This window comes from Schistocerca nitens, chromosome 10, assembly GCF_023898315.1.
Source record: "Schistocerca nitens isolate TAMUIC-IGC-003100 chromosome 10, iqSchNite1.1, whole genome shotgun sequence".
NCBI lineage: Eukaryota > Metazoa > Arthropoda > Insecta > Orthoptera > Acrididae > Schistocerca > Schistocerca nitens.
The window spans coordinates 218488177-218515542 of NC_064623.1; the positions used below are offsets into that span (position 1 = coordinate 218488177).

Genomic DNA, 27366 nt, shown 5'->3' on the forward strand with positions numbered 1-27366 from the left:
CGCGGTACGTTTGTATCGAGACAGATTTCCAGAACGAAGGTGTCCCGACAGGAAGACGTTCGAAGCAATTGATCGGCGTCTTAGGGAGCACGGAACATTCCAGTCCATCACTCGCGACTGGGGAAGGCCTAGAACGACGAGGACACCTGCAATGGACGAGGCAATTCTTCGTGCAGTTGACGATAACCCTAATGTCAGCGTCAGAGAAGTTGCTGCTGTACAAGGTAACGTTGACTACGTCACTGTATGGAGAGTGCTACGGGAGAACCAGTCGTTTTCGTACCATGTAAACCGTGTGCAGGCACTATCAGCAGCTGATTGGCCTCCACGGGTACACTTCTGCGAACGGTTCATCCAACAATGTGTCAATCCTGATGTCAGTGCAAATGTTCTCTTTACGGGTGAGGCTTCATTCCAATGTGATCAAATTGTAAATTTTCACAATCAACATGTATGGGCTGACGAGAATCCGCACGCAATTGTGCAATCACGTCATCAACACAGATTTTCTGTGAGCGTTTGGGCAGGCATTGTTGGTGATGTCTCGATTGGGCTCCATGTTCTTCCACCTACGCTCAATGGAGCACGTTACCTTTGCTGCTAGAACAGGTGCCTTTACAAGTACGACACAACATCTGGTTCGTGCACGATGGAGCTCCTGCACATTTAAGTCCAAGTGTTCGTACGCTTCTCAACAACAGATTCGGTTACCGATGGATTGGTAGAGGCGGACCAATTCCGTGACCTCCACGCTCTCCTGACCTCAACCCTCTTGACTTTCATTTATGGGGGCATTTGAAAGCTCTTGTCTACGCAACCCCGGTACCAAATGTAGAGACTCTTCGTGCTCGTATTGTGGACGGCTGTGATACAATACGCCATTCTCCAGGGCTGCATCAGCGCATCAGGGATTCCATGCGACGGAGGGTGGATGCATGTATCCTCGCTAACGGAGGACATTTTGAACATTTCCTGTAACAAAGTGTTTGAAGTCACGCTGGTACGTTCTGTTGCTGTGTGTTTCCATTCCATGATTAATGTGATTTGAAGAGAAGTAAGAAAATGAGCTCTAACATGGAAAGTAAGCGTTTCCGGACACAAGTCCACAAACATATTTTCTTTCTTTGTGTGTGAGGAATGTTTCCTGAAAGTTTGGCTGTAGCTTTTTGTAACACCCTGTATCTGGCCCACGGAGCACCACACTTGCCTCTGCGTCACTTTTCGATAATGCCAGTTTCCCAAGCACGGCGTGTTTCAAACGTGGCTGCATGTTGCAGGTGGACAGTTTAGAAACTTATCCATTATGGAGAAGTGTTGTAACCGCGACCGGAACGGCCGCGGGGTTGCCGTGAAGGAAAGCGTGGCGGGACCCACAGAGTGGCACGCAAAGAGAGAGGACAGACACGAACAACGAACAACAACAACGTAGAAACTGCAGAGTCACAAGGGAACCCAACTGATCAATCACGTCCACTCGTACACAATACGCTGTCTGAGGCGAGATGTCGATAGATGCACGCCAAGGTTAGACTGACTGGCTGAGCGGGAGCCTGGCGCTTAAATACACGATCGGGGGACGCCGTGATTCGCCGCAGGGACCACGTGTTCCACTGTCGCGCCCCCACATTGAATGTGGGCCAGAGCCACCCGCCGCCACGGCTTACGGGGCGACGGTGCAGACACCTCCAGGGGTCTTCGATGTCCACGCTGTCTGGGACAGGTTCAAAATCCATGGCGCGCAGTACGAGATCCCTCCCCCTGAAACTGGCGCGTAGGGGTGGAAACGTCCCGGACATTGCCGAGGCGGGCGGCAGTGGGAAGAAGAGCCGCCTCGTCAACCGCCGTTGACAGGTAGGAAGGGACGCCCGAGGTATCCGTGAGTCCAGGGCAGAGGAGGGAGTTTCTGATCCACCTGGGGGGGGCAGGGAGGGCAAGCGGCCGACCCGGGGGAGGTGGCAACCGGGGCGGGGGCGGCGACTCGAGGACCACGTCCTTACCCGAAAGAGGTAGGGGAGGAGGAGGCGGCAGTGCGATTCCCGCGGGGGCGCGCAGCCGGATCTGATTACGATGGCGGCGCTCCAACCCTTTCGACGTCTGCACCGAAGTCACACGCCGCCCACGGGCTGCGAGACCGTGGCAGGCGTCCAACCCGCCTTGCGACCGTACTCGCGCGCCCACACGGCCGCGCCGGGGGTGTAACGCCGAGAGGACCAGGAGTGGGGGCGGGAGGGGGATGGCATCAGCAAATGGAGCAGGGTCCGCAGCTGTCGCCCATGAAGGAGCTCTGCCGGACTACGTCCATCAATTGGCATAGTGCGATAGCTGCTCAAAAACAGGTGGTGGGAGATGTGCCGACCACCTTTGCCAACTTCTTAGGCTAGGCGTAAATTGAGACGCTTATAGCACGTGTGACGTGACACTACACTACAGCGCGACACGCACGAGTCGCGCGGGTGCAGCGCATATTGCGACGCGTACACCGTACTTCGCACGCGCCGACTGGCGACGCTCTGCGCTGACAGAACCGAAGCGCGCGCAACATGTTATGTTTCTCAAACGATTTTACAGAAACTATTCACTGTAAATATTTGATTTTTGCCTTCCTTGTAGAGTTATATGTCAGCTTCGTGGAGAAGTGCCCTTCATCTCGCTAATGACCATTCTTATTGTGATGTACACATTTTAATGAGACACTACGGAAAACTCTAAAAGTTTGCAATGAAAATTAGGGATCTGTATGATTTTGCGTTTGGTGCGTATTACATCATATGTTGCTGCAAATGAAATTTAGATAACATGTTGAATTTTTCTTTAGACTTGGGAGGAGATCTATATCTGCCTCCGATCTCGAGAAAATGGATCCTCCGTAACGCGCTCACTTCCGATCTCACGCACGCCAGAATGAAATACTCTCAACATCTCTCATATCTCCTAAACCGTTCGAGACATCGAAACGAAAGTTTGGCGAATGATAGCACACAAGGAGGAGAGTGTTTTGCCAATTCTTAAACACACGGAACTTTCTTATCTACGGCGATATACCAATACTTATACTTCCCTTTTTATTTATTTCACTCCAGTGACTAACGTTTTAAGAATCATCGACAGCTGGCGAAACAAGAGCTTCCTAGTATGAAAATAAACATGACATTTCTTCTTTTATGTTACTGCAAACCGACACTAAGAGGTTTTTCGTAAGCTATCGAGCTCTGTGATGGCCAATTACTTGTTTAATGAGGCACTCCGTTTCGGAATTTCGGAATTCTGTCGCAATAACTGCTGTGAGATGAGTTTGACAAATTACATTGTGACAAAGGAAGTACAATTAAACCAGTCACCAAGAGAAATGTGGTCTTTACTCATAAATGGTGATGCTTCTTCGAATGAGAAAAGGTAAACAACTCACACAAAAACAGATTGGCAGTTCTGTTGGAATTTTGGTGGAATCCCCGTAACCCATAGTCTTTTTAACAATGAGCGACTGGAACGGAAACTTATCAAAGGATTTTATTCCTTCTCTTGATCTGAGCAATATTAAACTGATGCCGAGCGTTCCTTCAGGCGGAATGATAGGCAAATGCCACATACTGGTTACTTACCTACGGCTTGCCAAACTGACAATGTGTGATCCTGAATAAAATAGTTGTTATTGAGAAAAATAAACAATTGTTCAAAATGTTCAAATGTGTGTGAAATCTTGTGGGACTTAACTGCTAAGGTCATCAGTCCCTAAGCTTACACACTACTTGACCTAAATTGTCCTAAGGACAAACACACACACCCATGCCCGAGGGAGGACTCGAACCTCCGCCGGGACCAGCCGTACAGTCCATGTCTGCAGCGCCTTGACCGCTCGGCTAATCCCGCGCAATAAACAATTGATCTGTCGCACAACACAATGGTCAGTGTGTTGCCAGCAGCGGAGGATAATGCACGCGACAGGATTGCACAAGCTAGACATGTGTACCTTGTGAGCTGGAGTTCGAAAAACATTGTCATGAAAGTAGATCTGCCTTTCTCAGCGGTACATTTCAACAAATTAAATATATCTAATCATAACACTCTATTAGGATATTCCTACTTTCGTAATAATACCGAACATTTTCTTCATTTGTGTAGCTTGTTGTATAATTAGTTTATTAATGCTGATAATGTGCATGCAACAATTGAAATGCTTTTTCTCATCACGGCGAACCAATTAAAACATTGTTATTTGAGACTGCTTTTCGACTGTTTCTAGCTTGCAGTGTAAATGTGATGTTCACATGCATGTAGTACAGTGTGTCGTATTACAAAATGGCTCTGAGCACTATGGGACTTTGCCGGCCGAAGTGGCCGCGCGGTTCTGGCGCTGCAGTCTGGAACCGCGAGACCGCTACGGTCGCAGGTTCGAATCCTGCCTCGGGCATGGATGTGTGTGATGTCCTTAGGTTAGTTAGGTTTAACTAGTTCTAAGTTCTAGGGGACTAATGACCTCAGCAGTTGAGTCCCATAGTGCTCAGAGCCATTTGAACCATTTGAACTATGGGACTTTACTGCTGTGGTCATCAGTCCCCTAGAACTTAGAACTACTTAAACCTAACTAACCTAAGGACATCACACACATCCATGCCCGAGGCAGGATGCGAACCTGCGAGCGTAGCGGTCGGTCGTATTACATTATTACATCCATATCAGAGTAATGACATTGAGACTTCAATACTTCAGATGTTGGACGCTTTTTACCAGGAGCACAAAGGGTCACATCTGTGGAGATTATCCCTTTCTAAATTTTTGTATCAGATCGTACAGATACGCCAGCATACTAGGCAGCGAGAAGATAACCTTGTTTTACTTTCCTACCTTGATTCTTAATCACATGATTTTATAATATTCCTTGCTTCCTTATTCACTACCCTCTGTCCCTTCTTGCGATCTGAAAACATCGCGAAGACATGATTTAATTCCAGCGGCCAATGGCTCGTCAGTTACTGAAGTATGCATTTTTCTTGACAGAAGAAAAACAAAACAAAACAAAACTACATAGATATAAATAACAGAAAAGTATAATATACTAACGAAGAAAGCTGGAGCGTTTAAATGGCGAAAAACGGAAACACTACTCAAAAGGCAATTTAATTTAGTACACAGTGAGGCAAAATTTATCGTATGGGCAATACTACCACTGCTGATATGCGCCGTTCCGATGTGAGCATATGGCCGGGCTACTTTTCCGCTCCCCGCCTCAACTTTCCCACTGTGCTAGCGAGGCACGCGCGACGCGCGGCGCGAGAAACTGTGCCTCAACCACAACGCCGCGCGACCTGGCGCAGGCGCTTGTCGCGTCCCAGTCGCGTCGCGTAGCAATTTGCGCGGTCCCATTTGAACCTGTGATATAAAAACGCGCACTGCGCCGCCTCACGCCACACGCGCTATACACGCCTCAATTTGCGCCTAGCCTAGAGGTATAAACAATGTGCTGTTCGCAGCCATCGGCATCTCGATACACGAGGATGATCCCAATACCGTATGCTGAGGCATCAGCCGCCACAAACCGAGGGCCGGTCTGGAGAGAAGGGAGTAAGGCACAGCCTTTAAACGGAGAAAGGCCTGGTCACAGGCAGGAGTCCCATCAAAAGGCGCCCCTTTGCGACGCAAGTTATTGAGGGGTTGAGCAACGGAGGCAGCCTGAACTTTAAGTAGTAAGTAACACCTGGAGGTCAGGTAAGTCCTTGGGACGAGGAGGGGCCTCAATGGCCGTGACATTGCGACCCGAAGGGCGAATGTCATCTTTGCTAAGCCAGTGGCCTAAGTATTCCACTTCCGGTTGAAAAAAAAAGTAACACTTTCCCAGCCGACAGCGTAAACCAGCAGACTGCAGAGCACGAAACAGGGCGCTGAGGTTTTGCAAATGTTCCTGGCGGAAACGCCCGGTGACCGAGATGTCATCCAGATAATTCATGCAGGCGGGGGATAGGCTGCGTAAGCTGCTCCAGGAACCGCTGGAAAATCAATAATTGAAGAAGTCTTAATCGCATTTATTATTATTATACGGCCAACCGGTTTGGACCCGACGTAGGGCCCAACTTGTGGGCGTTTACACCACTGGTAAAGGAAACTAGTTGATAGTTTGCTGCCGTTATGTAGACAGGAGTGACACCACCAGCAGTCGACCAATGGAAGATGGCCCCTAAGTCTTAAATTCCTGGCATTACAACTTGATAATAAATTCAGTTGGGAAGAGCACACCACAGAACTGCAGAAACGCCTTACCAAAACTGTATTTGCAATTCGAGTGTTAGCAGACATAGGCGACATAAAAATGAAAAAGCTTGCATACTTTGCCTACTTTCATTCCATAATGTCATATGGTATAATATTTTGGGTAACTCTTCAAGTCAAACAAAAGTTTTCAGAGTCCAAAAGGGTGTAATACGTATTATTTGTGGAGTAAACTCACGGACGTCCTGTAGAAACCTCTTCAAAGAACTGGGTATACTAACTACTGCCTCTCAGTATATTTACTCATTAATGAAATTTGTCCTAAATAATATATCTCTTTTTCCAACAAACAGCTCAGTTCATACATACAATACCAGGAACAAAAATGATCTGCACAAGGACTTAAAAGCACTTACTTTAGTTCAAAAAGGGGTCCACTACTCAGGAACACTCATCTTCAATAATTTTCCAGTAAACATAAAAAATTTAGTTACAAATAAAGATCAGTTTAAAAGGAGCCTGAAAGACTTACTAGTGGCCAACTCCTTCTACTCCATTGACGAATTTTTTAATAGAAACAAATGATGTATTGTATATATTCATACTATTAGTATTGTTATTTCAGCTTAAAAAAAATTGACATGTTCCACATCCACGAGGATCTCCTCAGCACGGATCTATGGAACGAAAAACTAATCTAATCTAATCTAATCTAATCTCGGGTTGAAACCGGTTGGCCGTATAGTAACAATAAATGCGATTAAGACTGTTCTTAAATTATTGATTAATCATACTAATCGCTGCTTCTCCCCACAACCATTTTGTCCAAATAACCGCTGGAAAATGGCCGGCGCCAAAGAGACACCAAAGGGAAGGCACTTGTTTAACTCGTAAGGCGTGTCGATAATCACGACGTCCTGCGACACGGCGTCCATGAGTAACTGGTGGTATGCCTCAGCTAGGTCGATGTTGAAAAAGTACTCGCCCCCGGCTAGCTCGGCGAGAAGGTTCTCCTGTCGGGGAATGGGGTAATTGTCGACGAGGGAGTGAGCACTGACCGTAGCGCCGAAGTCCCCACGCAGCCGAAGGGACCCACTTGGTTCCCGTACGACCACCGACGGTGTCGCCCAGGCACCGTATGTGACAGGCTCCAGAACGCCAGCGCCCTGGAGCCGATCGAGTTGCCGCTCGACCGCCGGCAGTAAGGCCGCCGGAAGGGGCCGCGCCCGAAAGAAGCGAGGCTGCGCACCCAGCCGAAATGCGATGTGCGCCTGAAAATCGGAAGCACATCCGAGATCCGTAGCAAACGACGACGCAAAAGCAGAGCACAGATCGTCCGGGTCCCGAAAAGGAACGGTCGTGGAAATGACCTTAACTTCGTCGAAAATTGAAAAGCCGAACAGTTGAAACCCATGCGGGCCAAAAATATTCGAAGCCGACGGACGGTCGACGACAAATAGGGTAAGGAGCCGGGGAACACGCTCGTACGTCGCCTGGACGACGAACGGGGCTCGAAGGGGAACGGAACCGTCTCCGTAGGCGACCCAACGCGGAGAGGGAGGTGACAACTCAGGAGAGCCCGGGCGGGCATATGTCGCCATATTGATCGGGGAGACGGTGGCCCCAGTGTCGACCTGAGAAGTGACTCCTCAGTGAAAAGACGGAGCGCGAGCAAAAGCTTCTGCGCAGACGGGTCGACTCACAAGGGGAGGCCACGACGTTTGGAACACGGATTTACTGCAAACTTCCTACACTCGTAGTATTCCACGAGGACACAAAACGTGTGAGCAGTAGCGCGTACTTCTCAAGCGTTACTGAGAAAATCGCAACATAATATTTCGGTCGTCAAATATACAGGGTGTCACAAAAAGGTACGGCCAACCTTTCAGGAAACATTCCTCACACACAAATAAGGAAAAGATGTTATATGGACATGTGTCCGGAAACACTTAATTTCCATGTTAGAGCTCATTTTAGTTTCGTCAGTATGTACTGTACTTCTTCGATTCATCGCCATAATTTCATACGGGATACTCTACCTGTGCTGCTAGAACATGTGCCTTTACAAGTACGACACAACATGTGCACGATGGAGCTCCTGCTCATTTCAGTCAAAGTGTTCGTACGCTTGTCAACAACAGATTCGATGACTGATGGATTGGTAGAGGCGGACCAATTCCATAGCCTCCACGCTCTCCTGACCTCAACCCTCTTGACTTTCATTTATGGGGGCATTTGAAAGCTCTCGTCTACGCAACCCCGGTACCAAATGTAGAGACTCTTCGTGCTCGTATTGTGGACGGCTGTCATAGAATACGCCATTGTCCAGGGCTGCATCAGCGCATCAGGGATTCCATGCGACGGAGGGTGGATGCATGTATCCTCGCTAACGGAGGACATTTTGAACATTTCCTGTAACAAAGCGTTTGAAGTCACGCTGGTACGTTCTGTTGCTGTGTGTTTCCATTCCATAATTAATGTGATTTGAAGAGAAGTAATAAAATGAGCTCTAACATGTAAAGTAAGTGTTTCCAGACACATGTCCACATAACATATTTTCTGTCTTTGTGTGTGAGGAATGTTTCCTGAAAGTTTGGCCGTACCTTTTTGTAACACCCTATACATGTGTGTGTGTGTGTGTGTGTGTGTGGCCATATTTACCACAAAGCGCCGGCAGCCGAGTGGCGCCGGCACGGTAGCTCAGCGTGCTCGGTCAGAGGGTTAGCAGCCCTGAGTAATAAAAAAACTGAGTTAATGGGTCAACAATGAACTTGTACGGACGTCTTACGACGTCCGCCCGGAGCAGATGCAACGAGCAAAAGTGAACACAACGAGAGTCATCATACGAAGCCTCCTGGTGGAACTCCAGTCGAGAGGCGACCACGTCGCATCGTTCGGAATAACAGTTCGTCAGCAAAAGGCATATCTCCTGGAAAGAGAGAGAGCCACAGGAAACGACAACGGTGCCAGCTTGCGGAGCGGAAAGAACGTGTCCGGGGACGACCGAGACAGGAACAACGACCGCTGCGAGGAGTCATCCGTGACTTGAAAAGCCGTGAAATGTTGTTTCAGTCGATGTTAAGTACGTTTCCCAGTCTTCTTTAGCGTCATTAAATGGAGGTAACGACGGCGTGGGAAAGCATCTGACCCCCGAGGACTCGGAAGCTGTTGTGGCAGTGCGTCCCTAGCATCGACCACTCATAAGGAATAGCAGTGACTGCTGTAAGGTGTCTAACTGGAGCTGCTGCTGTTGCTCCAGCAGACAGACCATCTTCGCCTCCGTGCGAACAACGACCACCGGTCACCTCGTCGCCAAGAATGTAGCCGCGACCGGAACGGCCGCGGGCTTGCCGTGAACGAAAATGCGGTGGGACCCACGGGGCGGTCCGTGAACGACAACACAAACGGGAAATCTCTGTATTCACTGGAAGTATTGTGGGCTTCTTAAAGACCCAGCTCTGGGCTGCGGAATGAAATTCGACCCAACAGTAGAAACTGCGAACTATTGTAGAATGTACGTGCTTGTAAGTAGTGGAAGATGATGTAAAAATCTGTGTTACTAAATGGCAGGCTGTTAGCAAACGTCTAAGTATACGGTTTAGCTTGCCACGTATGTGGGTGGATCGAAGTTAAATAATAAAAAGCAATACTATGTCCTCCATGGTGAAAGATCGTCAGAGACAGGGGTATGAACAGGAGTGGTCCCAGGGAAGTGCGATAGAATTGCTCTTATTCTCTGTACACAGGTTGCTAGTGGTACAAGTGCAGAAATTTTTATCGGTTACGGAAGACAGTGTACTCAACATCATATCAGTATTTACTTCATTTCCAGACTATTAACTACAGCTACTAGGAGTGGCAGACTAATAGTCATACCTATTAGCAGTAATTCGTTTTTGGGCCTCAAGAGCAAGCGATTGATAATTATTTTCCCCTGGCCAGCAGGTCAGATTTCGAAGCATGCACGCAAAGCGGTATATTGACAGGTGTAGTTCACTTAATTGTGCAGTTATGGCTGCAGAAAACATCAGGTACTACCAGGGTCGTTCAATAAGTAATGCCCCACAATTTTTTCTAAGAGCATATTTATCGTTAATAGTCAGAATATGGTGACAATATACATCAATATGTCTTGTCCACGTCCTATTCCCTGCTGGTAAAAGGTCTTGTCCTGTAGGCATAGTCACGTTTTCACTGCACGACTGACACTCGCCATTTTCGAAGTGTGTTACCCATAGAGAATCTTTAAGCTCCAACATTTCAGACGAAATGGCCTTTCTTTGGATACGTGTGCATTCGTGGAACCCATCGTGAGCATCTCTTTGAGTATACGAGAGTCTCGATCGTTGTGGACGCACTTCCAGTGCTGACCGGCAACTGCAGGGCCTGACTGTCACACCTGACATGTTGCAGCGAGCTGGTGTTTTCATTCGCGAAGACGGGCGCATTACGACTCGAGAAAACATTTTGAGGATGATGAGGAGGTGATTCACACAGTGAAGCACTGGCTCCGCCACCTGGACGAGGATCGTACCGACAGAGCATACACGCCCTTGTTTTCCACTGGAGGAAGACCATAGAACAGGACGGAGATTACGTGGAAAAATAGGGCATGTAGATAAAACACCAGTCTTTCATGTGTGCAATTCTCATTATTTTCAACACAGAATTGTTGAAGAAAAAATGCGTTGCATTAGTTTCTGGGCAACTCTCGTAGTTTAGTTTTTACCTCGTGGACTCATCCTCCCACCACAGGAATCTGTTTCGCAATTCCCTTGTACTGATTTGAATCCACTGATCTTACGTTTTTTAACTTCTTCACTTCAGTTGTAAATGGCTTTCCCTATGGTTGGGTAGAGGGATGTGTGTATTTTTTAGATTGTTACCGATAAGTTACTTTACAATGAGGTAACAAAAGTCATGAGAGGTATGCACAAATACAGGTGGCACTAGTACCGCATACACAACGTATACGACGGCAGTGCATTGGCGGAGCTATCATATGTGCTCAGACGATTCACGTGAAAAGGTTTCTGATGTGGTTATGGTTCCTCCATGATTATGGCCCCACCATAGTTGGAGCTAGAAGCACGTTCCACTTCGGAAATCGTTAGAGATCCACCGTGTCAAGAGTGTGTCGAGAATACCGAATTTCAGGCATTACCTCTCACCACGGACAATGCTGTGGCCGACAGCCTTCACTTAACGACCGAGAGCAGCAGCATTTGTGGAGAGTTGTCAGTGCTAACAGACAAGCAATACTGGTGAAATAACCCCAAACACCGGTGTCGGAGGTACGACGAACACACCTGCTAGGACAGTGTGGCGAAATGTGCGATCAAGAGGCTACGGCAGCAGACGACCGGTGCCAGGGACTCCACTAACACCATATCGCCTGCAGCGCCTCTCCTGGGCTGAGCCCAAGATGACAGGAAAACCGCGGCACGGTGAGATGAGTCCCAATTTCAGTTGGTAAGAGCTGACGGTAGGGTTCAAGTGTGCCGCAGACCACACGAAGCTGTGCAAATTGGTGCTGGCTCCGTAGTGGGTCGGGCTGTGTCTACATGTAATGGACTGCGTCCTGTGGCCAAACTGAACGGATCATTGACTCGAAATAGTTATGTTAGGCTACTTGTAACCATCTGCAAGCGTTCGTGGACTTTTTTGTTCACAAACAATGATGAAAGTTTTATGGAGGGCCGGCTGCTGTGGTGGAGGGGTCCTAGGTGCTTCAGTCTGGGACCACGCTGCTTCTACGGTCGAAGGTTCGAATCCTGCCTCGGGCACAGATGTGTGTGATGTCCTTAGGTTAGTTAGATTTAAGTAGCTCTAAGTTCTAGGGGACTGATGAGGGGGTTGGGGTTGGATTGTTTCAGGGAGAAGACCAGACAGCGAGGTCATCGGTCTCATCGGATTAGGGAAGGATGGGGAAGTAAGTCGGCCGTGCCCTTTTAAAGGAACCATCCCGGCATTTGCCTAAGGCTATTTAGGGAAATCACGGAAAACCTAAATCAGGTTGGCCGGACGCGGGATTGAACCGTCATCCTCCCGAATGCGAGTCCAGTGTACTAGCCACTGCGCCACCTCGCTCGGTGTGACTGGTGATCACAGATGTTAAGTCCCATAGCGCTCAGAGCCATTTGAACCATTTTTTGAAGTTTTATGGATGACAATGTGCCATGTCACCGGGCCACAATTGTTCGCAATCGGTTTTGGAAATTTGTGGTAAGGTCTTATGGGACCAAACTGCTGAGGTCATCAGTCCCTAAGCTTACACACTACTTAATCTAACTTAAACCAACTTACGCTAAGGACGACACATACGCCCATGCCGCAATTGGTTTGAAGAACATTGTGGAAAATTCGAGTTAATGATTTGGTCAGCTAGATCGACCGACGTAAATCTCATCGAACGTTTATGGGACGCAATCGAGAGGTCAGTTTGCGAAAAAAGTCCTGCATCGGCCACACATTCGCAATTATGGACAGCTCTACAGGTGGTTCTTGTTCCATACTACTGTGGCGCAGTGTGTGCCTGGCTGTGATAGCTTTCCTTCTGCTCCTGCAAGCTCAGTACTAACATTTTGTTACTGGAGCTCAAATAGTACTATGAGATCTTGTTACTGAATTTTAGTAAGCTTCGTCGAGACGCAGGATGAGATTTTTGTTGGTACATTTCTTGGTTTTTTACGTTAAGTCTGATTATGTTGTGGGTTCTGGATCAAAAAAATGGTTCAAATGGCTCTGAACACTATGGGACTTAGTCCCCTAGAGCTTAGAACTAACTAACCTAAGGACATCATATACATCCATGCCCGAGGCAGGATTCGAACCTGCGACCATTGCGGTCACGCAGTTCCAGACTGAAGTGCCTAGAACCGCTCGGCCACACCGGCCGGCGGTTCTGGATCGATTTTTCGGATATGTTGATGGCACAAATCAACCTATTTACAATTCGATAGTACAGTCATTTGTCGCACTACTATTATTTCGACAGTAATGTTGGACCTCATATCAACCCCCATATTTATGACTTGGAAAGTAAGGTCCAATCCGTCCCTAAATGGAAACCACAGTCAAAATCCGATGAAGCTTTGCACAGATGTGTTGGTCAGTGTTCTGATGTCTCCACTGATAGCAGCAAGTCGCTCTTTTCAGTTCTGAGTGCACAGTGTGCAAGTACAAGTGCCTAGAAAATAGTGTCTCCCGACAACTGTGAGTGGATGTGAGAGATTTCGCCCGATTCCACGGAGCCAGCGCAACATAACTATCGAGCATTTCGTTTTTCGTGGCAATTCTCGGCCGCACACTGCAGAAGAAATGAGGACACACCTGCAGCGTTTTCAGTGGGAGGTGTTTGATCACCCAGGCGTCTCTGCTACCATGAGTCGCTGGCTGAAGACATTTTGGCACAGACAACGCGCTGCAGAAGCGTAGAGAAAGTACAGGCGGCTGTTTGCTATGATGAGGGTATTGGAAAGTTAGTCTATATCAGAGCAACGACTATGAAGGAAAATAGTTAGGAGGTGTAGCTGATTGTTGCAAATAAAACATTTATTTTCAAAGTGCTTTCCATTTCGTGACTGATCGGACCGTACTTTCCGAATAACACTCGTGTTTTATGTATTTCTTTATTAACGCCATTATTGGTGATTGGGGGAATATTCTGATTTTTAACTGACATTTCCCTTCTCTATTCAGCTACCCACCTGAAGATTTGGCTTTAAGCTACGAAACCGTTTGTGATTCCAAATAAAGGATCTTACAAACAATTGCTTGCGGTTTTCACAAGATGTACATTCACATCTGCTGTTGCTCTGAACATGAAGTTGTTTGCAACCGGCATGGACAACTGCCAGAACAAACAGACAAGTTTCGATGCCAGGGGTGTACATCTCGTATACGAGGTGTGTTCAATAAGTAATACAACATATTTTTTCCTCGGACATTTCGGTTAAAAATACAGAATTGCCGTGGGACATCATGGAATATTCTCGCTTCAGCCGCTGTGATTTCATGAAGTTCCTATATGTGGCGGCACTATACATAGCTTCAAATTGGAATGTATAATGGAGGTGTGTTCTGAAAAGAGAACCGTCATTGATTTCTTTGGGCGAAAAACCAGAGCATCGCAGATATCCATAGGTGCTTGCAGAATGTCTACAGAAATCTGGTAGCGAACAAAAGCACGGTGAGTCGTTGGGCAAAGCGTCTGCCATCATTCGCAAAAGGCCGTGTGAACCTGTCCGGTCTCCAGCATGCTGTTACTCCTGCAATGTTGGAACGTATGGACCCTCTCATTCGAGGTGACTGACAGATCGCAACCAAACACCTCACTGCTCAACTGGACATCTCTGTTGGTAGTGCTGACTTAGTTATCCACCAGATGGGGGTACGCAAACATGTGTGCCCGCTGGAATCCTCACTGCCTTGAACTTAGTGAGGATGATCGTGACAATTTTTTGTTGAACAGCATCACGGGTGATGAAACATGGGTTCATCACTTTGAACCAGAAATAAAATGGCAATCCATGGAGTAGCACCACACCATCCCCCCTTTGAAGAAAAAGTTCAAAGTGCGCCCTCAACTGGTAAAGTCATGGCAATGGTCTTCTGGAACTATGAAGGGGATTATCATGTTTTGCCGGCTGCGTGGGCCGAGCAGTTCTAGGCGCTTCAGTCCGGGCTACGGTTGCAGGTTCGAATCCAGCCTTGGCCATGGATGAGTGTGCTGTCCTTAGGTTAGTTAGGTTTAAGTAGTTCTAAGTTCTAGGGGACTGATGACCTCAGACGTTAAGTCCCATAGTGCTCAGAGCCATTTGAACTGTTTATCTTGTTTGATGTCCTCCCTTGTGGTGCAACAGTCAACTCTGAAGTGTATTGTGCTACTCTCAGTAAACTGAAGAAACAACTTCATCGTTTGTCATCACAAAAATCCAAATGGATTTCTCCTTCTGCATGATAATGCAAGATCTCAACAAGTCTCTGCACCTGAAAGGAGCTCACAAAACTTCATTGGACTGTCCTTCCTCATCCACCCACCTTCCAGCTTACATCTGTTTGGCCCAATGAAGAAAGCACTCTCTGGGAAGCAGTATATGGATGATGCGGAGGTTTTTGATGTGACAAAACATTGGCTCCGATGCCGACCAGTAGAGTGGTACATAGGTCCTCCCAGTAAGCTGGCATCAGGTCATCTCAAGGAGATTATGTTGAAAAATAGGATTTTTTAGGCAAAAGAGTGGATAATAATATGGTGTATTGGAATCCTGAATAAACGCAACCTGCTTTCAGAAGAAAAATTCGTTGCATTACTAACTGAATGCCCTCATAGATAAAAGCACAAGAGGATCACGAACAAAAACTACGCCAATCATTACTGCAATAATTTATTTAGCTTTTTTTTAGCTATTCCTGCAAGCACCATTTCTACTACTCAATACATTTGTCTGTAATTATATAGTACCTTGCCTTTCCCTCTATTCCATACCCCAGTCATATTCTTATTTTCTTCTTACCTTCTATTTTTCTTCCTTTTCCAGCTCGTCAGCTTTTCAGTTACATCTTATTAATAGTGAGGTAGTGTAATCTGGTGCTTTGTTTTGGTCTGCACAGAAACCTAATCACAAAATTAAGCAAAAAAAATTAATGTAATGTGGATCTTAATAATAATAATAACTGTGAAACAAGATCTGTAATAGTGTGCAGGTCATATCTAAAAACAGAAACTAACATATTATATAAAATAAAAAAAGAGTTAATTAATTGATTTCCAGCCATTCTCAGTATGTTATGAGCTTCAACCTACAAGAATTACTGGAAATCAGTAATGCAAAGCACACAAACTACTTCTGATCTGTCAAACTCTTATAGTTTTCTATTTGGTGAGCATGACAAGACACCCTGCAAGACAATATTAAATGCTTTCTCTGAAAATTACATCATATCTATTTGAAGACCATCAGGATTACTGCTAAGAGTGACTGATAAAATTTCTTTATTTAACAACCAGTTTCAAAATACAGACCATTATCAGTATTTACAACATCATATTAGGCACTATAAAATCACTGGTGTCAGTTAATAGAATCCATGAATTCATCACTGCTGTCACACAGTAATGTTAATTACACCATCATCATAAACTGTGCAAGTCAGTGCACTTATCCACGGTTGATCCTAGGAATGCAGACATTCTACATCACTGAGTACATGGATGGCTCCATTCCTAGCACTGATGCTGACTGCTGCTCAACCGTGGATAAGTGCACAGTCTGGCACAGTTTAGGATAATGGTGTAGTTAACATTACTATGTAACAACAGTGACAAATTCATGGATTTTATTATTTGATGCCCATGATTTTTTAATACCTTAAATGATGCTGTAAATTCTTTTATGAATCTGATGATGGTCTGTGGCCTGAAACTGGTTCTTAAATAAAGACATTTTATCAGTATATCTTGCCAGTAATCATGACTTGCTGCAAATATTTACAAGCAGTGGGGCACCACCTTCTGCAAATATTACAGACAGTTTGTGATGTGCTTTCCCACCTGAACTGAAACTGCTATCAGTGGCCACGAGGCGGTGGTGGTGGTGGTTAGTGTTTAACGTCCCGTCGACAACGAGGTCATTAGAGACGGAGCGCAAGCTCGGGTTAGGGAAGGATTGGGGGAAGGAAATCGGCCGTGCCCTTTCAAAGGAACCATCCCGGCATTTACCTGAAACGATTTAGGGAAATCACAGAAAACCTAAATCGGGATGGCCGGAGACGGGATTGAACCGTCGTCCTCCCGAATGCGAGTCCAGTGTGCTAACCACTGCGCCACCTCGCTCGGTGGCCACGAGGCAGTTGTAGTGACAGTTATTTACAAATATCTAAGAGCAACTAAGAAACACTGATAACTGTACAATAGGAGTAAAACAAAGCATGCAGCTACAGACAGAGAGATGCTGAATAAAATGCATTTGGCTGTCAATAGGGCAAAACATGAAGCCTTCATCAACTACTGTATCACTATCTTATTGAAGGCCTACCACAAAACTCAAATATATTCTCCTCATGTGTAATGCCTTTCATTGGCACCAAAGTTAGTGACCAAACACTTGTGCTAACACAAAAATTGAAACTGAGGCTAGCAAATCAAAAGCAGAAATGTTTTAACTGCACTTCCAAATGCTATAGTACCCCCTCAGGCAAAGCATTTTACGGGTGGACACCACATCCTGGATAAATCTGAAGAAAGACATTGTTCTATCAGCCTCTATTTTAAAATTGCCCTTATTTAGCACTGTCCACCTCTGTAGACCACGAGGGAGAACAGACTTCAATTCCTCGGCCTGCCAAGGATTTTTTGTAGGTGGTAAGATGGAACAGCACGCACTCAGCCCGTGGTGCCAAGTGAGGAGCTACTTGAATGAGAGGTAGCAGCACCAGGGCTGCTAGGAGAGTGGTGTGCTGACCCTACGCCACTCCTTACCATCCAAAAGGAGCCACTGGCACTGGACGATACGCTGCTCATTCAGGCGCGATGGTGCTACCCTTATTTTATTAAGCACTACTAGTTTTGAGTGCAGCTAAGTCTCAGGTGCATCTACAGTAAATGTGGATATATCATCCTCATCAAACAAAAATCAAGTGTCATGCACAGTTGTGCACAGCATGGTCATTAAAGTGCATGATGCATGGCAATGCATTTCAATATGGTGCACTTTGATGAATGTGCCATGCACAACTACATACAGCAAGCAATATCTGTTGGATGAGGATGATATACATCCTCATCTCTTGTAGTTGCACTTTAGAATGAGCAATGCTTGAAACTAGTACTGCTTAATAAATTACAATTTTAAAACAGTCTGATCATCTTTCTTCAAATTTTGGTAGTTATCAATACATCTTTACTGATGTTTTAATTATTTATTATTAATTAAAACATTATTGTTTGGGTGAAGCTAGATATCTGGATCAAGGTACTCTGACATGCTTTGACTGGGATATCTGTATGCTTCAAATGGATTTTTTTTTAGTGTTAAAAACTAAACAGGTAACACTCTTGTATCAGGCTTAGTATGAGCAGCTGATAAAAGCTCTCCTCCACGAATCATTTTATATCACTGCAAATAAGTGGTGGTTCTAACTTTAGATAAATGCTAATTTCTGAAGAGGAAACCAAAAGTAAAAACCTGATTCACACATTGTGAGCTGGTAGAGTAAACATATGTAAAATGACTAGCATGAAAAACAGGTGGATAGTTTCAAGTAATTTTGTTTTGTAACCTAAAGTGTTTGTCATGTTACATCAGAACCAACAATGGAAAACTCCAGGATAGAATGTAACCCTGTCCCTCTACACTCCCACAAGCAGCACTTCACCATCCCTCATCCCTACCCTGCTATCCTTCCCTCTCCCCCCCCCCCCAGCCTACTCCTTACACTCCCCCCCCCCCAAAAAAATACAGTTGTTCTCCCATCATGCACTGCTGCTCACAGTATGGCTTCAGTAGCCACAGAATGCAGTCATGTATGTGTAAGTAGCATTTTTGTGTGTGTGTGTCTTGTGTGTGTGTGTGTGTGTGTGTGTGTGTGTGTGTGTGTGTGGTGTGTGCATGTGTAGTCATGTATGTGTGTGTGTGTGTGTGTGTGTGTGTGTGTGTGTGTGTGTGTGTGTGTGGGTGTGTGTGTGTGTGTGTTTCTGACAATGGCCTGGGTGGCTGAAAGCTCACTTTCCGACAGCCTTTTTGTTGTGCCTATCTGCAACTCAGAACCAGCTTATATTACATTAAAATTTACCTAATGTTGAACAAAAAGCTTTCCCTACAAAACAACTGATTAGATGTAAGTTTTGTGTTCAATCTTACAAAGGGACTTTATGCATCGATCCTCTTTGATTTTCTTCAAACTTACAGCATTTGAAGGTCAATGCTCAAACATCACTTACCAGTAGCTAAAGCACTACAATAATTTTCTCACAAATGCTCAAAAAATTAATTTTTAGTGTTGTTAAAGGATAGAATACTTCAATACTTATAACACAGCAGTCTGTAGCTGTCTATTAACAATCCAGTCTAATAGTCTTGAAGTTAACTTTTTGATTCCCACTGGATCCAAGTTTATGTTAACTATTGTCTGCATTTGTATTATCATCAGTTTGAATGGCTAAATAACAAAATTTTATCTCAGTTTTTAACACAAAAATATTTTTTGTTTTTAATTACAAATCACATGAAAGAGTGAATATATACACAAAAAAATAAAATTTGCTACAAAAGTGTCTTGTTGTTAAATGAAATAACTATACACACCAATAATGTTATTTTTAATATTATTTTTTGTATTTATTAGTAATCTCTAGAAATAAATTGTTTTATTTTCTGTTTCATGTTTCACATTTATGTACTATACCTACCACATCTGAATTTATTATGAATGCAGTCCTCACACTTCTATTCCATTACCACATATAAATATAAAGATATTATTTTCTATTAAGAACTATGATTCAGTGTTTGTTAATTAACATTTCAGTTGATAATACATGCAGAGTTCATAAAAATAAAAAAATGACTCTAGTGAGAATCAAATTAACAACCACAAGACCACAATTCCAGACAACTATGCACACAGTTACGATTGTTCTTCTTCTAAAAGACAGTTTTCGAATTTCTAAATTGTCAGAATTCCCACCCCCGTTGTATTTGCTTTTTGTCGACTATTTGCTTTTTGTTGACCTTCTATGGGGTGTATTTCCCATGCTAGGATCAATCGCCCACCAACATTGTTTACTAATGAGACTTCCCTTAATTTTTTGCAACCAGTGGTGATAATTATCTTTACTCAAAAGTTCAGTTTTTCCTCGGAGGCTGGAATATTATATTACCTTTCTTCAATTTTTCACTTACGAATCCTCTTCACCATCTGCACAAATGGGAAAATTTTCAGTACTGGTATTCACAGTGTCTCAGCATTTAAAACAATCTTTTCCAGCCGGTCTTGTTATTTAGATGGTGCTCCTACTTTGTGTAGCTCTCATGGATGTATAATAAGGGGATAGGCTTACACTGTACGTTGCTTCGAAACTGGCACCGTGTTAGATGCCCCAAAAGCTTAGCAGACTACAATTACTTTTTGTTCTTAATTTCTGTAGTGTGCAGGCAAGAGTTGTTTTAAAAATGTTACAGTGCTTTTGTAAATAATGTAGCATCAGAAACGCATTTTCAGGCACTTTTCTGGTCTTAAATGCATATTTGATACAGGAAACACCATATTTTGGCTTGTTAATGTAAGTTTTTTTTTATTTGTTTAGAATAACCAAGAAATGAAAATGCTGCTTTCATAATCATATTTTCCGTAATATGGGATCCCTACATTAGTGTTCAGTCTATGCCCTCTTCCTGAAAATGCTGAGAACATATTTTGCTATGTTTGGTGAGTTTCCAGTCTTTTCTTCTCGATTGGAGTGTGTCAGCTCTCGCATTAGCTGAGCAAAGTCGAAACAAGTCAAGACAGAGGGACATATTACAGACTAATCTGCAGGGAGCTAGAGGGGAAAGAAACATTAATTTAAGGGTGTGTGGCATAAATATTCATATTCAAAAATAAAAGCCGAGATTGCCCAGACAGCTTTTCAAGTTAGACTAATAGAAAATCTAAAGTCAAATGACAAAAATAAAACCACTACAGTAACAGCAAGCAGTACAACCAAAATTCCTGTGTATAAAGAAAATATCACTTAACAAGTCCACTTACGAATATAATGTAATTCCTTTATATTTTAGACTATAATCATAGTGATTAGTACATCTGTAAATGAAACAAGCTGACATTTTTTATCCAAACACTTCCACTAGAAGATAATGTCTAAGGCAACTAAGGTGGTAGACATTTGCCTCAAGTTTGTGACATCATGACAACTCCCCTCATTACACCGCCATGGTAGCTGTTGATCAACAATCATGGGCACATAACCTGTGAACATTCTTTAGAAGAATGGCAGAGAGCACACCAAAAAACAAAGTACATTGCAAATAAAGGAACACATCTGTTTTAACATAGATGCAGAATACCTTTAAAATGTAATGTACATAATAACAAGAAGACAGTAATAGGTACCAGTTACTGCTAATTCACAGTCCACAAGACAGATAGTCCACATCACTGATATTAAATGCATCAAAATTTTTTATACTTAACAGTGGTTAGAAATCTCTGAATGCAATTTCTTTATTGTTTCTTAGAAGTGCGCCATACAACTTTAAGAAACATGTATCTGTGTTCTGATCTTGAAATTTATTTGTTTCTTTTTTACTTATTTATCCCACAAGTATGAAGAAAATCAAGGAGGGCCAGTCTGTACAGATAAACAGAGAGGAATTCAGCAGAATTATAATTCATATTCACTACAAACAGAAGACCAGACAACTATTCACGACATCCTATTGCCTCTTTGGGTATGATGTTCACAAGATATATGCTCTAACTTCCCACCCCTAATTCACATACACATCGAATGACTGAAGAAAAAGTAATACACCTTCCCATTCTCTTCTTCACTCACATCTCCTCAGCATTTTCCTCGGTACTTACAGAATGGCCTGGTGCCCGCACAAGACATCCCCGTGTTCACCGGCGTGCCAGCACGTCCCACTCTGGCGTCTGTGCCAGTATTGCAAGGTGTTGGCAGTGGAGCCAACTTGACAACACAGTTTGGAATCCGCCCACTACAGCAGCAGCTCTTTCACGTGGTACCGGGTAGGAAGGGCACCAAGCCGAATCCGGGCCGTGCACTGTTGGCAGCAGTAGGTGCCGGGGTGTTACCTGCTACTGTGGCCATGTTGGTACCCCTGGCACTCGGACGCCGAAGGCGGAGAAGCATCTACGGAGGGGAATACACCAGTAAGGACTGGCTGCTTGTTCCAGACACTACCACATTCAGCAGGTGAGCATTTGCCCTTTTTTACATTGTTATTTTATTAAAGTCTTTCAAAAAGTAATGGCAAACCCTCAATTCTACACAAAGGGGAACAGTCCAGAAATTTCAAACTGTCATAAAGGACTAATACGTGCCCTTTAAAGGTGTTGACATATGCCAGAAGACCATTCACCCCTACAACAAAAAGTGGCAGTTGAAAAAAGATGGCAGTATGTTTACCTGTGGGTAACATAGAATAACAGTGAGCAGTTGCACAATTTTTGTGATCAGGAGGAATAAAACATCAGTAAAACCAACACAAGATGGTGGAATGCATGGTAGTAGCCACATTAAGGGACACATTAAGGGAGAGTTTGATTGAATAAAATATGTTTATAAATGCACATATGTCAGTCCATAGCGAAACACATTCCATTATGAGAATGTGGGTCGTATCAGTTTTATAATTCTTGAGAGCTCCTATGACCCTCTACAAGTTATGGGCAGGGAATTAGGTGGCAGTATCAGTCCATTTATAATGATAACAGAGGCTGCACAATACCAGTAGTTGTATGCACTGTGCTGGTATTGCGTAAAGTTGTCACATGAAGGGTTCCTCTCGTTCACCTCACTGTAACTGATACACTTGTCATTATCCACAAACCAAAGTTCTAGATACTCCTACATCCCCACACCATACTGCAATACTCTCACCATGTTACCATGTATTTGGAACAGTGAAGGGTGTTTTGGGGAATTTAGAGTGAAGGCAACCCAAAGACTCTCTCTGTCTCATAGGGTAAAAGAACTGGTGCAGACATGTGTGAAACGCATGAAACAGTGGATTTCCGTTTCAAAACATTAATTCCAGGGCAATTCTTGATAAGAATTACAGAAAATCTAAAAGAAAGTTCAAAATTTTGATTGTTTTGCATGCACAGTGAATTATAAGCTGCCACATTCTATGGGAATGCTGGAATCCGTGGAGAAAGGACCACTGGATGCATGTCTCATTTTTAGCAATGAAGCAACCTTCCCCACAAGTACTGGCACAACATTCACTTATATACAGAAAAGACTTTATGTGTAAGTGAGCATCAGCATGACTCATCAAAAGTTAATTTCTTCTCTGTGATATCATAAAAATTGTAAATCCCACTTTTCTTCACTGCGAACCACAGGAGAGCTTCCGTAAATTTTGGAAGTTAGGAGACGAGATACTGGCAGAAGTAAAGCTGTGGGGCCGGGTGTGACTCATGCTGGGGTAGCTCAGACGGTAGTGCACTTGCCCGCGAAAGGCGAAGGTCCCGAGTTCGAGTCTTGGTCCGGCACACAGTTTTAATCTGCCAGGAAGTTTCGGAGCTGTATTCTGCTCTTGGCCATCTAAATCTCTGGACCTGACACCCTGTGATGGATTGAGGATTTTGTTTTGGGAAGGGCTTGACCCAACTGAACGTAGGCTTTCTCAAAGTAAACATTAATGCAAATTCTTCAATGACTTTGAGAGGTTGCAGGCTGCCAGATATATCTCGGTGAATATACATGGCAACCACACCACTCAACTTGTCGTCCACCACTGTCGTACGAAGGTACGACTTTATCAGTTTAAGCGAAGAGAAGCTAATCTCCACAAAACAAGTAGATACTGGTAATGTAGCGAGGATTTGTAAAAGAATTTTTATATTAGGGAAAAATTCATTTGTCTCTTGATGTGCCTCTGCTGCTGTTTGGGGGGGGGGGGGGGGATGTTCCCTGTCTCTCCAGAGCTCCTTTCGAAGAGTTATTTCTCCCGACAACGAGAGAGGATGAGGCAAGTCGCTGCTGTAAACACGTGCAGCTGCCACTAGAGAGTTCACATTTTCTGTTTTAACGATGGCACTTGGTATAAGGGTGAAGAGGTCGTGATTGAAGAGCGCTCTGCTCTCGAATAGCGACTCCTCAACTGTCCAGTACAAATCGATGAAAGTGAACAAAACACGACAATACATTATTCTCGAACTCGAAATAACAGAAAAGAAAGAAATGCTGCATCAAGCAAAAAGCGTGTGTATGTACTAAAGGTTTATTTTACTTGTAGTATTCCTTAGCATCAGGTGCTTCTATATTTGAGCGACGAGCAGAACGATTGGCGATTCTGGGTGCCTGCACTGAGATGTCCAAAGGTTCTACAATATGACACGCCTCTTGGAAAATTTCTTCATATTGCGTTTCACTGTACCATCCCAGTGTTCTTATTACACTGTCTACCATCGCATAGCAAAGTTTGAGATCTAACGCAACAGCCTGAAACTGCCGTGGAAGCGAGACAGTAATTTCAATTGTCAAGTCATAGCATTGAATAGAAGCCAGAAAACGTGCTCTTTCTGACAACGGCCAAGTTCTGTCCATTTCTTCAAGGAACTGTGCGACAGAGTCAAAGAACTCTTTGAATTGAAGGAGTGCATCATGGCTTTCAAGTCAGCTTGTATCACCGACACTTCAACTCTTTTCGCCTCTGGTTGTTTTTCAAGGATAGCTTGCTTGATAAGTTCCAACCTTTTTGCTGACTAGCGCACAAAATTGGTAACACGGCTTACAACTCCCACCATATTGCGAATGCAAAGCAACCGGCAGCACCTCACGATAGCTATGTTTAGTTTATGTGTTGCACAATGGATGTAAGTCGCCAGCGGTTGCAGCTACTTTATTTGGGATTGTACGCCACTGAACTTTTCAGACATGTTGGCACCTCCATCATAACCTTGACCTCTCAAATTCTTAACTTGTACGCCGACTTCATTTAATTTTTGAACGAGTCGTGACAGTTGCAGATAGAAAGTCTTCCTGTATTATGCTTTTTTGTAAATTCAGATACCAGATACATACACCGAGTTGTCCTGTACCACTGGCATCCGTTGTTGTGTCGCCAGGGACAGCATTATATTTTGCTTCTTCGACTTTGTCGAGTACCTTTTTCATAATGACAGAATGGCAACAATCAATCAGCTGATCCTGAGTTGTTTTGCTCAGATATGTAGCACTTTGTGGCGCTATCTATATATGTTTTTGGAGAGACGAATCATCTGAGTCAATGCGAAATTTTAAAAAGTGCTCGAAATTCTCCTTGGCTGATTTCATCACTCAGTGTACCATCATCTCGGTGGCCTCTTAACGGTATGTTCTCTCGACCACATCATATAATCGTCTTTACTATAGGAATCAGCCGCTCTGTTTGATTTAATCATATTCAGTTTCTCAATTTCGATTACATTATTTACAGTTTTTTCAGGGTTTTCATACGAACTTTTGAAATGTGTGCTTTTTAAAACTGCCATTTTGTGATAATCTGTAGCAGAATGATTTCTGAAGATTTCTAGTGCTTTTTTATATTTGCAAAGTGGACGAGTGACTCAAGATCTTGGAGCCACAGAAAGCTTGCCCGCACTATCTGGACCAGAAAATACACTCCTGGAAATTGAAATAAGAACACCGTGAATTCATTGTCCCAGGAAGGGGAAACTTTATTGACACATTCCTGGGGTCAGATACTTCACATGATCACACTGACAGAACCACAGGCACATAGACACAGGCAACAGAGCATGCACAATGTCGGCACTAGTACAGTGTATATCCACCTTTCGCAGCAATGCAGGCTGCTATTCTCCCATGGAGACGATCGTAGAGATGCTGGATGTAGTCCTGCGGAACGGCTTGCCATGCCATTTCCACCTGGCGCCTCAGTTGGACCAGCGTTCGTGCCGGACGTGCAGACCGCGTGAGACGACGCTTCATCCAGTCCCAAACATGCTCAATGGGGGACAGATCCGGAGATCTTGCTGGCCAGGGTAGTTGACGTACACCTTCTTGAGCACGTTGGGTGGCACGGGATACATGCGGACGTGAATTGTCCTGTTGGAATGGATGTACCGTGCACTATTCAGTGTCCCCTCGACGATCACCAGTGGTGTACGGCCAGTGTAGGAGATCGCTCCCCACACCATGATGCCGGGTGTTGGCCCTGTGTGCCTCGGTCGTATGCAGTCCTGATTGTGGCGCTCACCTGCACGGCGCCAAACACGCATACGACCATCATTGGCACCAAGGCAGAAGCGACTCTCATCGCTGAAGACGACACGTCTCCATTCGTCCCTCCATTCACGCCTGTCGCGACACCACTGGAGGCGGGCTGCACGATGTTGGGGCGTGAGCGGAAGACGGCCTAACGGTGTGCGGGACCGTAGCCCAGCTTCATGGAGACGGTTGCGAATGGTCCTCGCCGATACCCCAGGAGCAACAGTGTCCCTAATTTGCTGGGAAGTGGAGGTGCGGTCCCCTACGGCACTGCGTAGGATCCTACGGTCTTGGCGTGCATCCGTGCGTCGCTGCGGTCCGGTCCCAGGTCGACGGGCACGTGCACCTTCCGCCGACCACTGGCGACAACATCGATGTACTGTGGAGACCTCACGCCCCACGTGTTGAGCAATTCGGCGGTACGTCCACCCGGCCTCCCGCATGCCCACTATACGCCCTCGCTCAAAGTCCGTCAACTGCACATACGGTTCACGTCCACGCTGTCGCGGCATGCTACCAGTGTTAAAGACTGCGATGGAGCTCCGTATGCCACGGCAAACTGGCTGACACTGACGGCGGCGGTGCACAAATGCTGCGCAGCTAGCGCCATTCGACGGCCAACACCGCGGCTCCTGGTGTGTCCGCTGTGCCGTGCGTGTGATCATTGCTTGTACAGCCCTCTCGCAGTGTCCGGAGCAAGTATGGTGGGTCTGACACACCGGTGTCAATGTGTTCTTTTTTCCATTTCCAGGAGTGTAGCACGAAAGGCAAACAATATGCACCGTTCTGTTGTTGGCTATAAACTAGCCGAGAGTGTTCCTTTAGCCAATCAGAACGTAACTTTCTTTTTTGTCCACCCTCTGTCTGCTAGGGATATTCATAATTACGAAGTTATTCTGAAGACTCCGTCAGATTTTTAAACTTTTCCTCGTCACTGAGTACTTTTCCTGCCACATAAGAAATATCAAAAGGATTTTCAGCGCAAGTAGCAGACACACCCACTGACACTGGTTCCGGTTCTGTTCACAACAGCAAACAAAATATTACAGGGTTGTTTAAAAAGCCCAGTAACCATTTAATGGTTTAAAAGAAAACTCATGAATATGAAGGTTTTCTTTAATTTGGGACAGACTTGAAATCAACTAGTCCCTGTAAAAGTTACATACGAACTAACCTACCCGACCAAAATGTATGAAACA

At 44.8% G+C, this 27366-nt stretch overlaps 1 protein-coding gene across 1 annotated transcript in view; it reads left to right on the top strand.

Moving 5' to 3' along the window:
- LOC126210014 (uncharacterized) overlaps window positions 1–27366 on the top strand; it is a 146973-nt gene that overhangs the window by 108437 nt on the left and 11170 nt on the right. The window contains exon 9 of the mRNA XM_049939119.1: window positions 21792–22141. Coding sequence (XP_049795076.1) covers window positions 21792–22141 — 350 coding nt within the window. The remainder of the gene's footprint in view (window positions 1–21791; window positions 22142–27366) is intronic.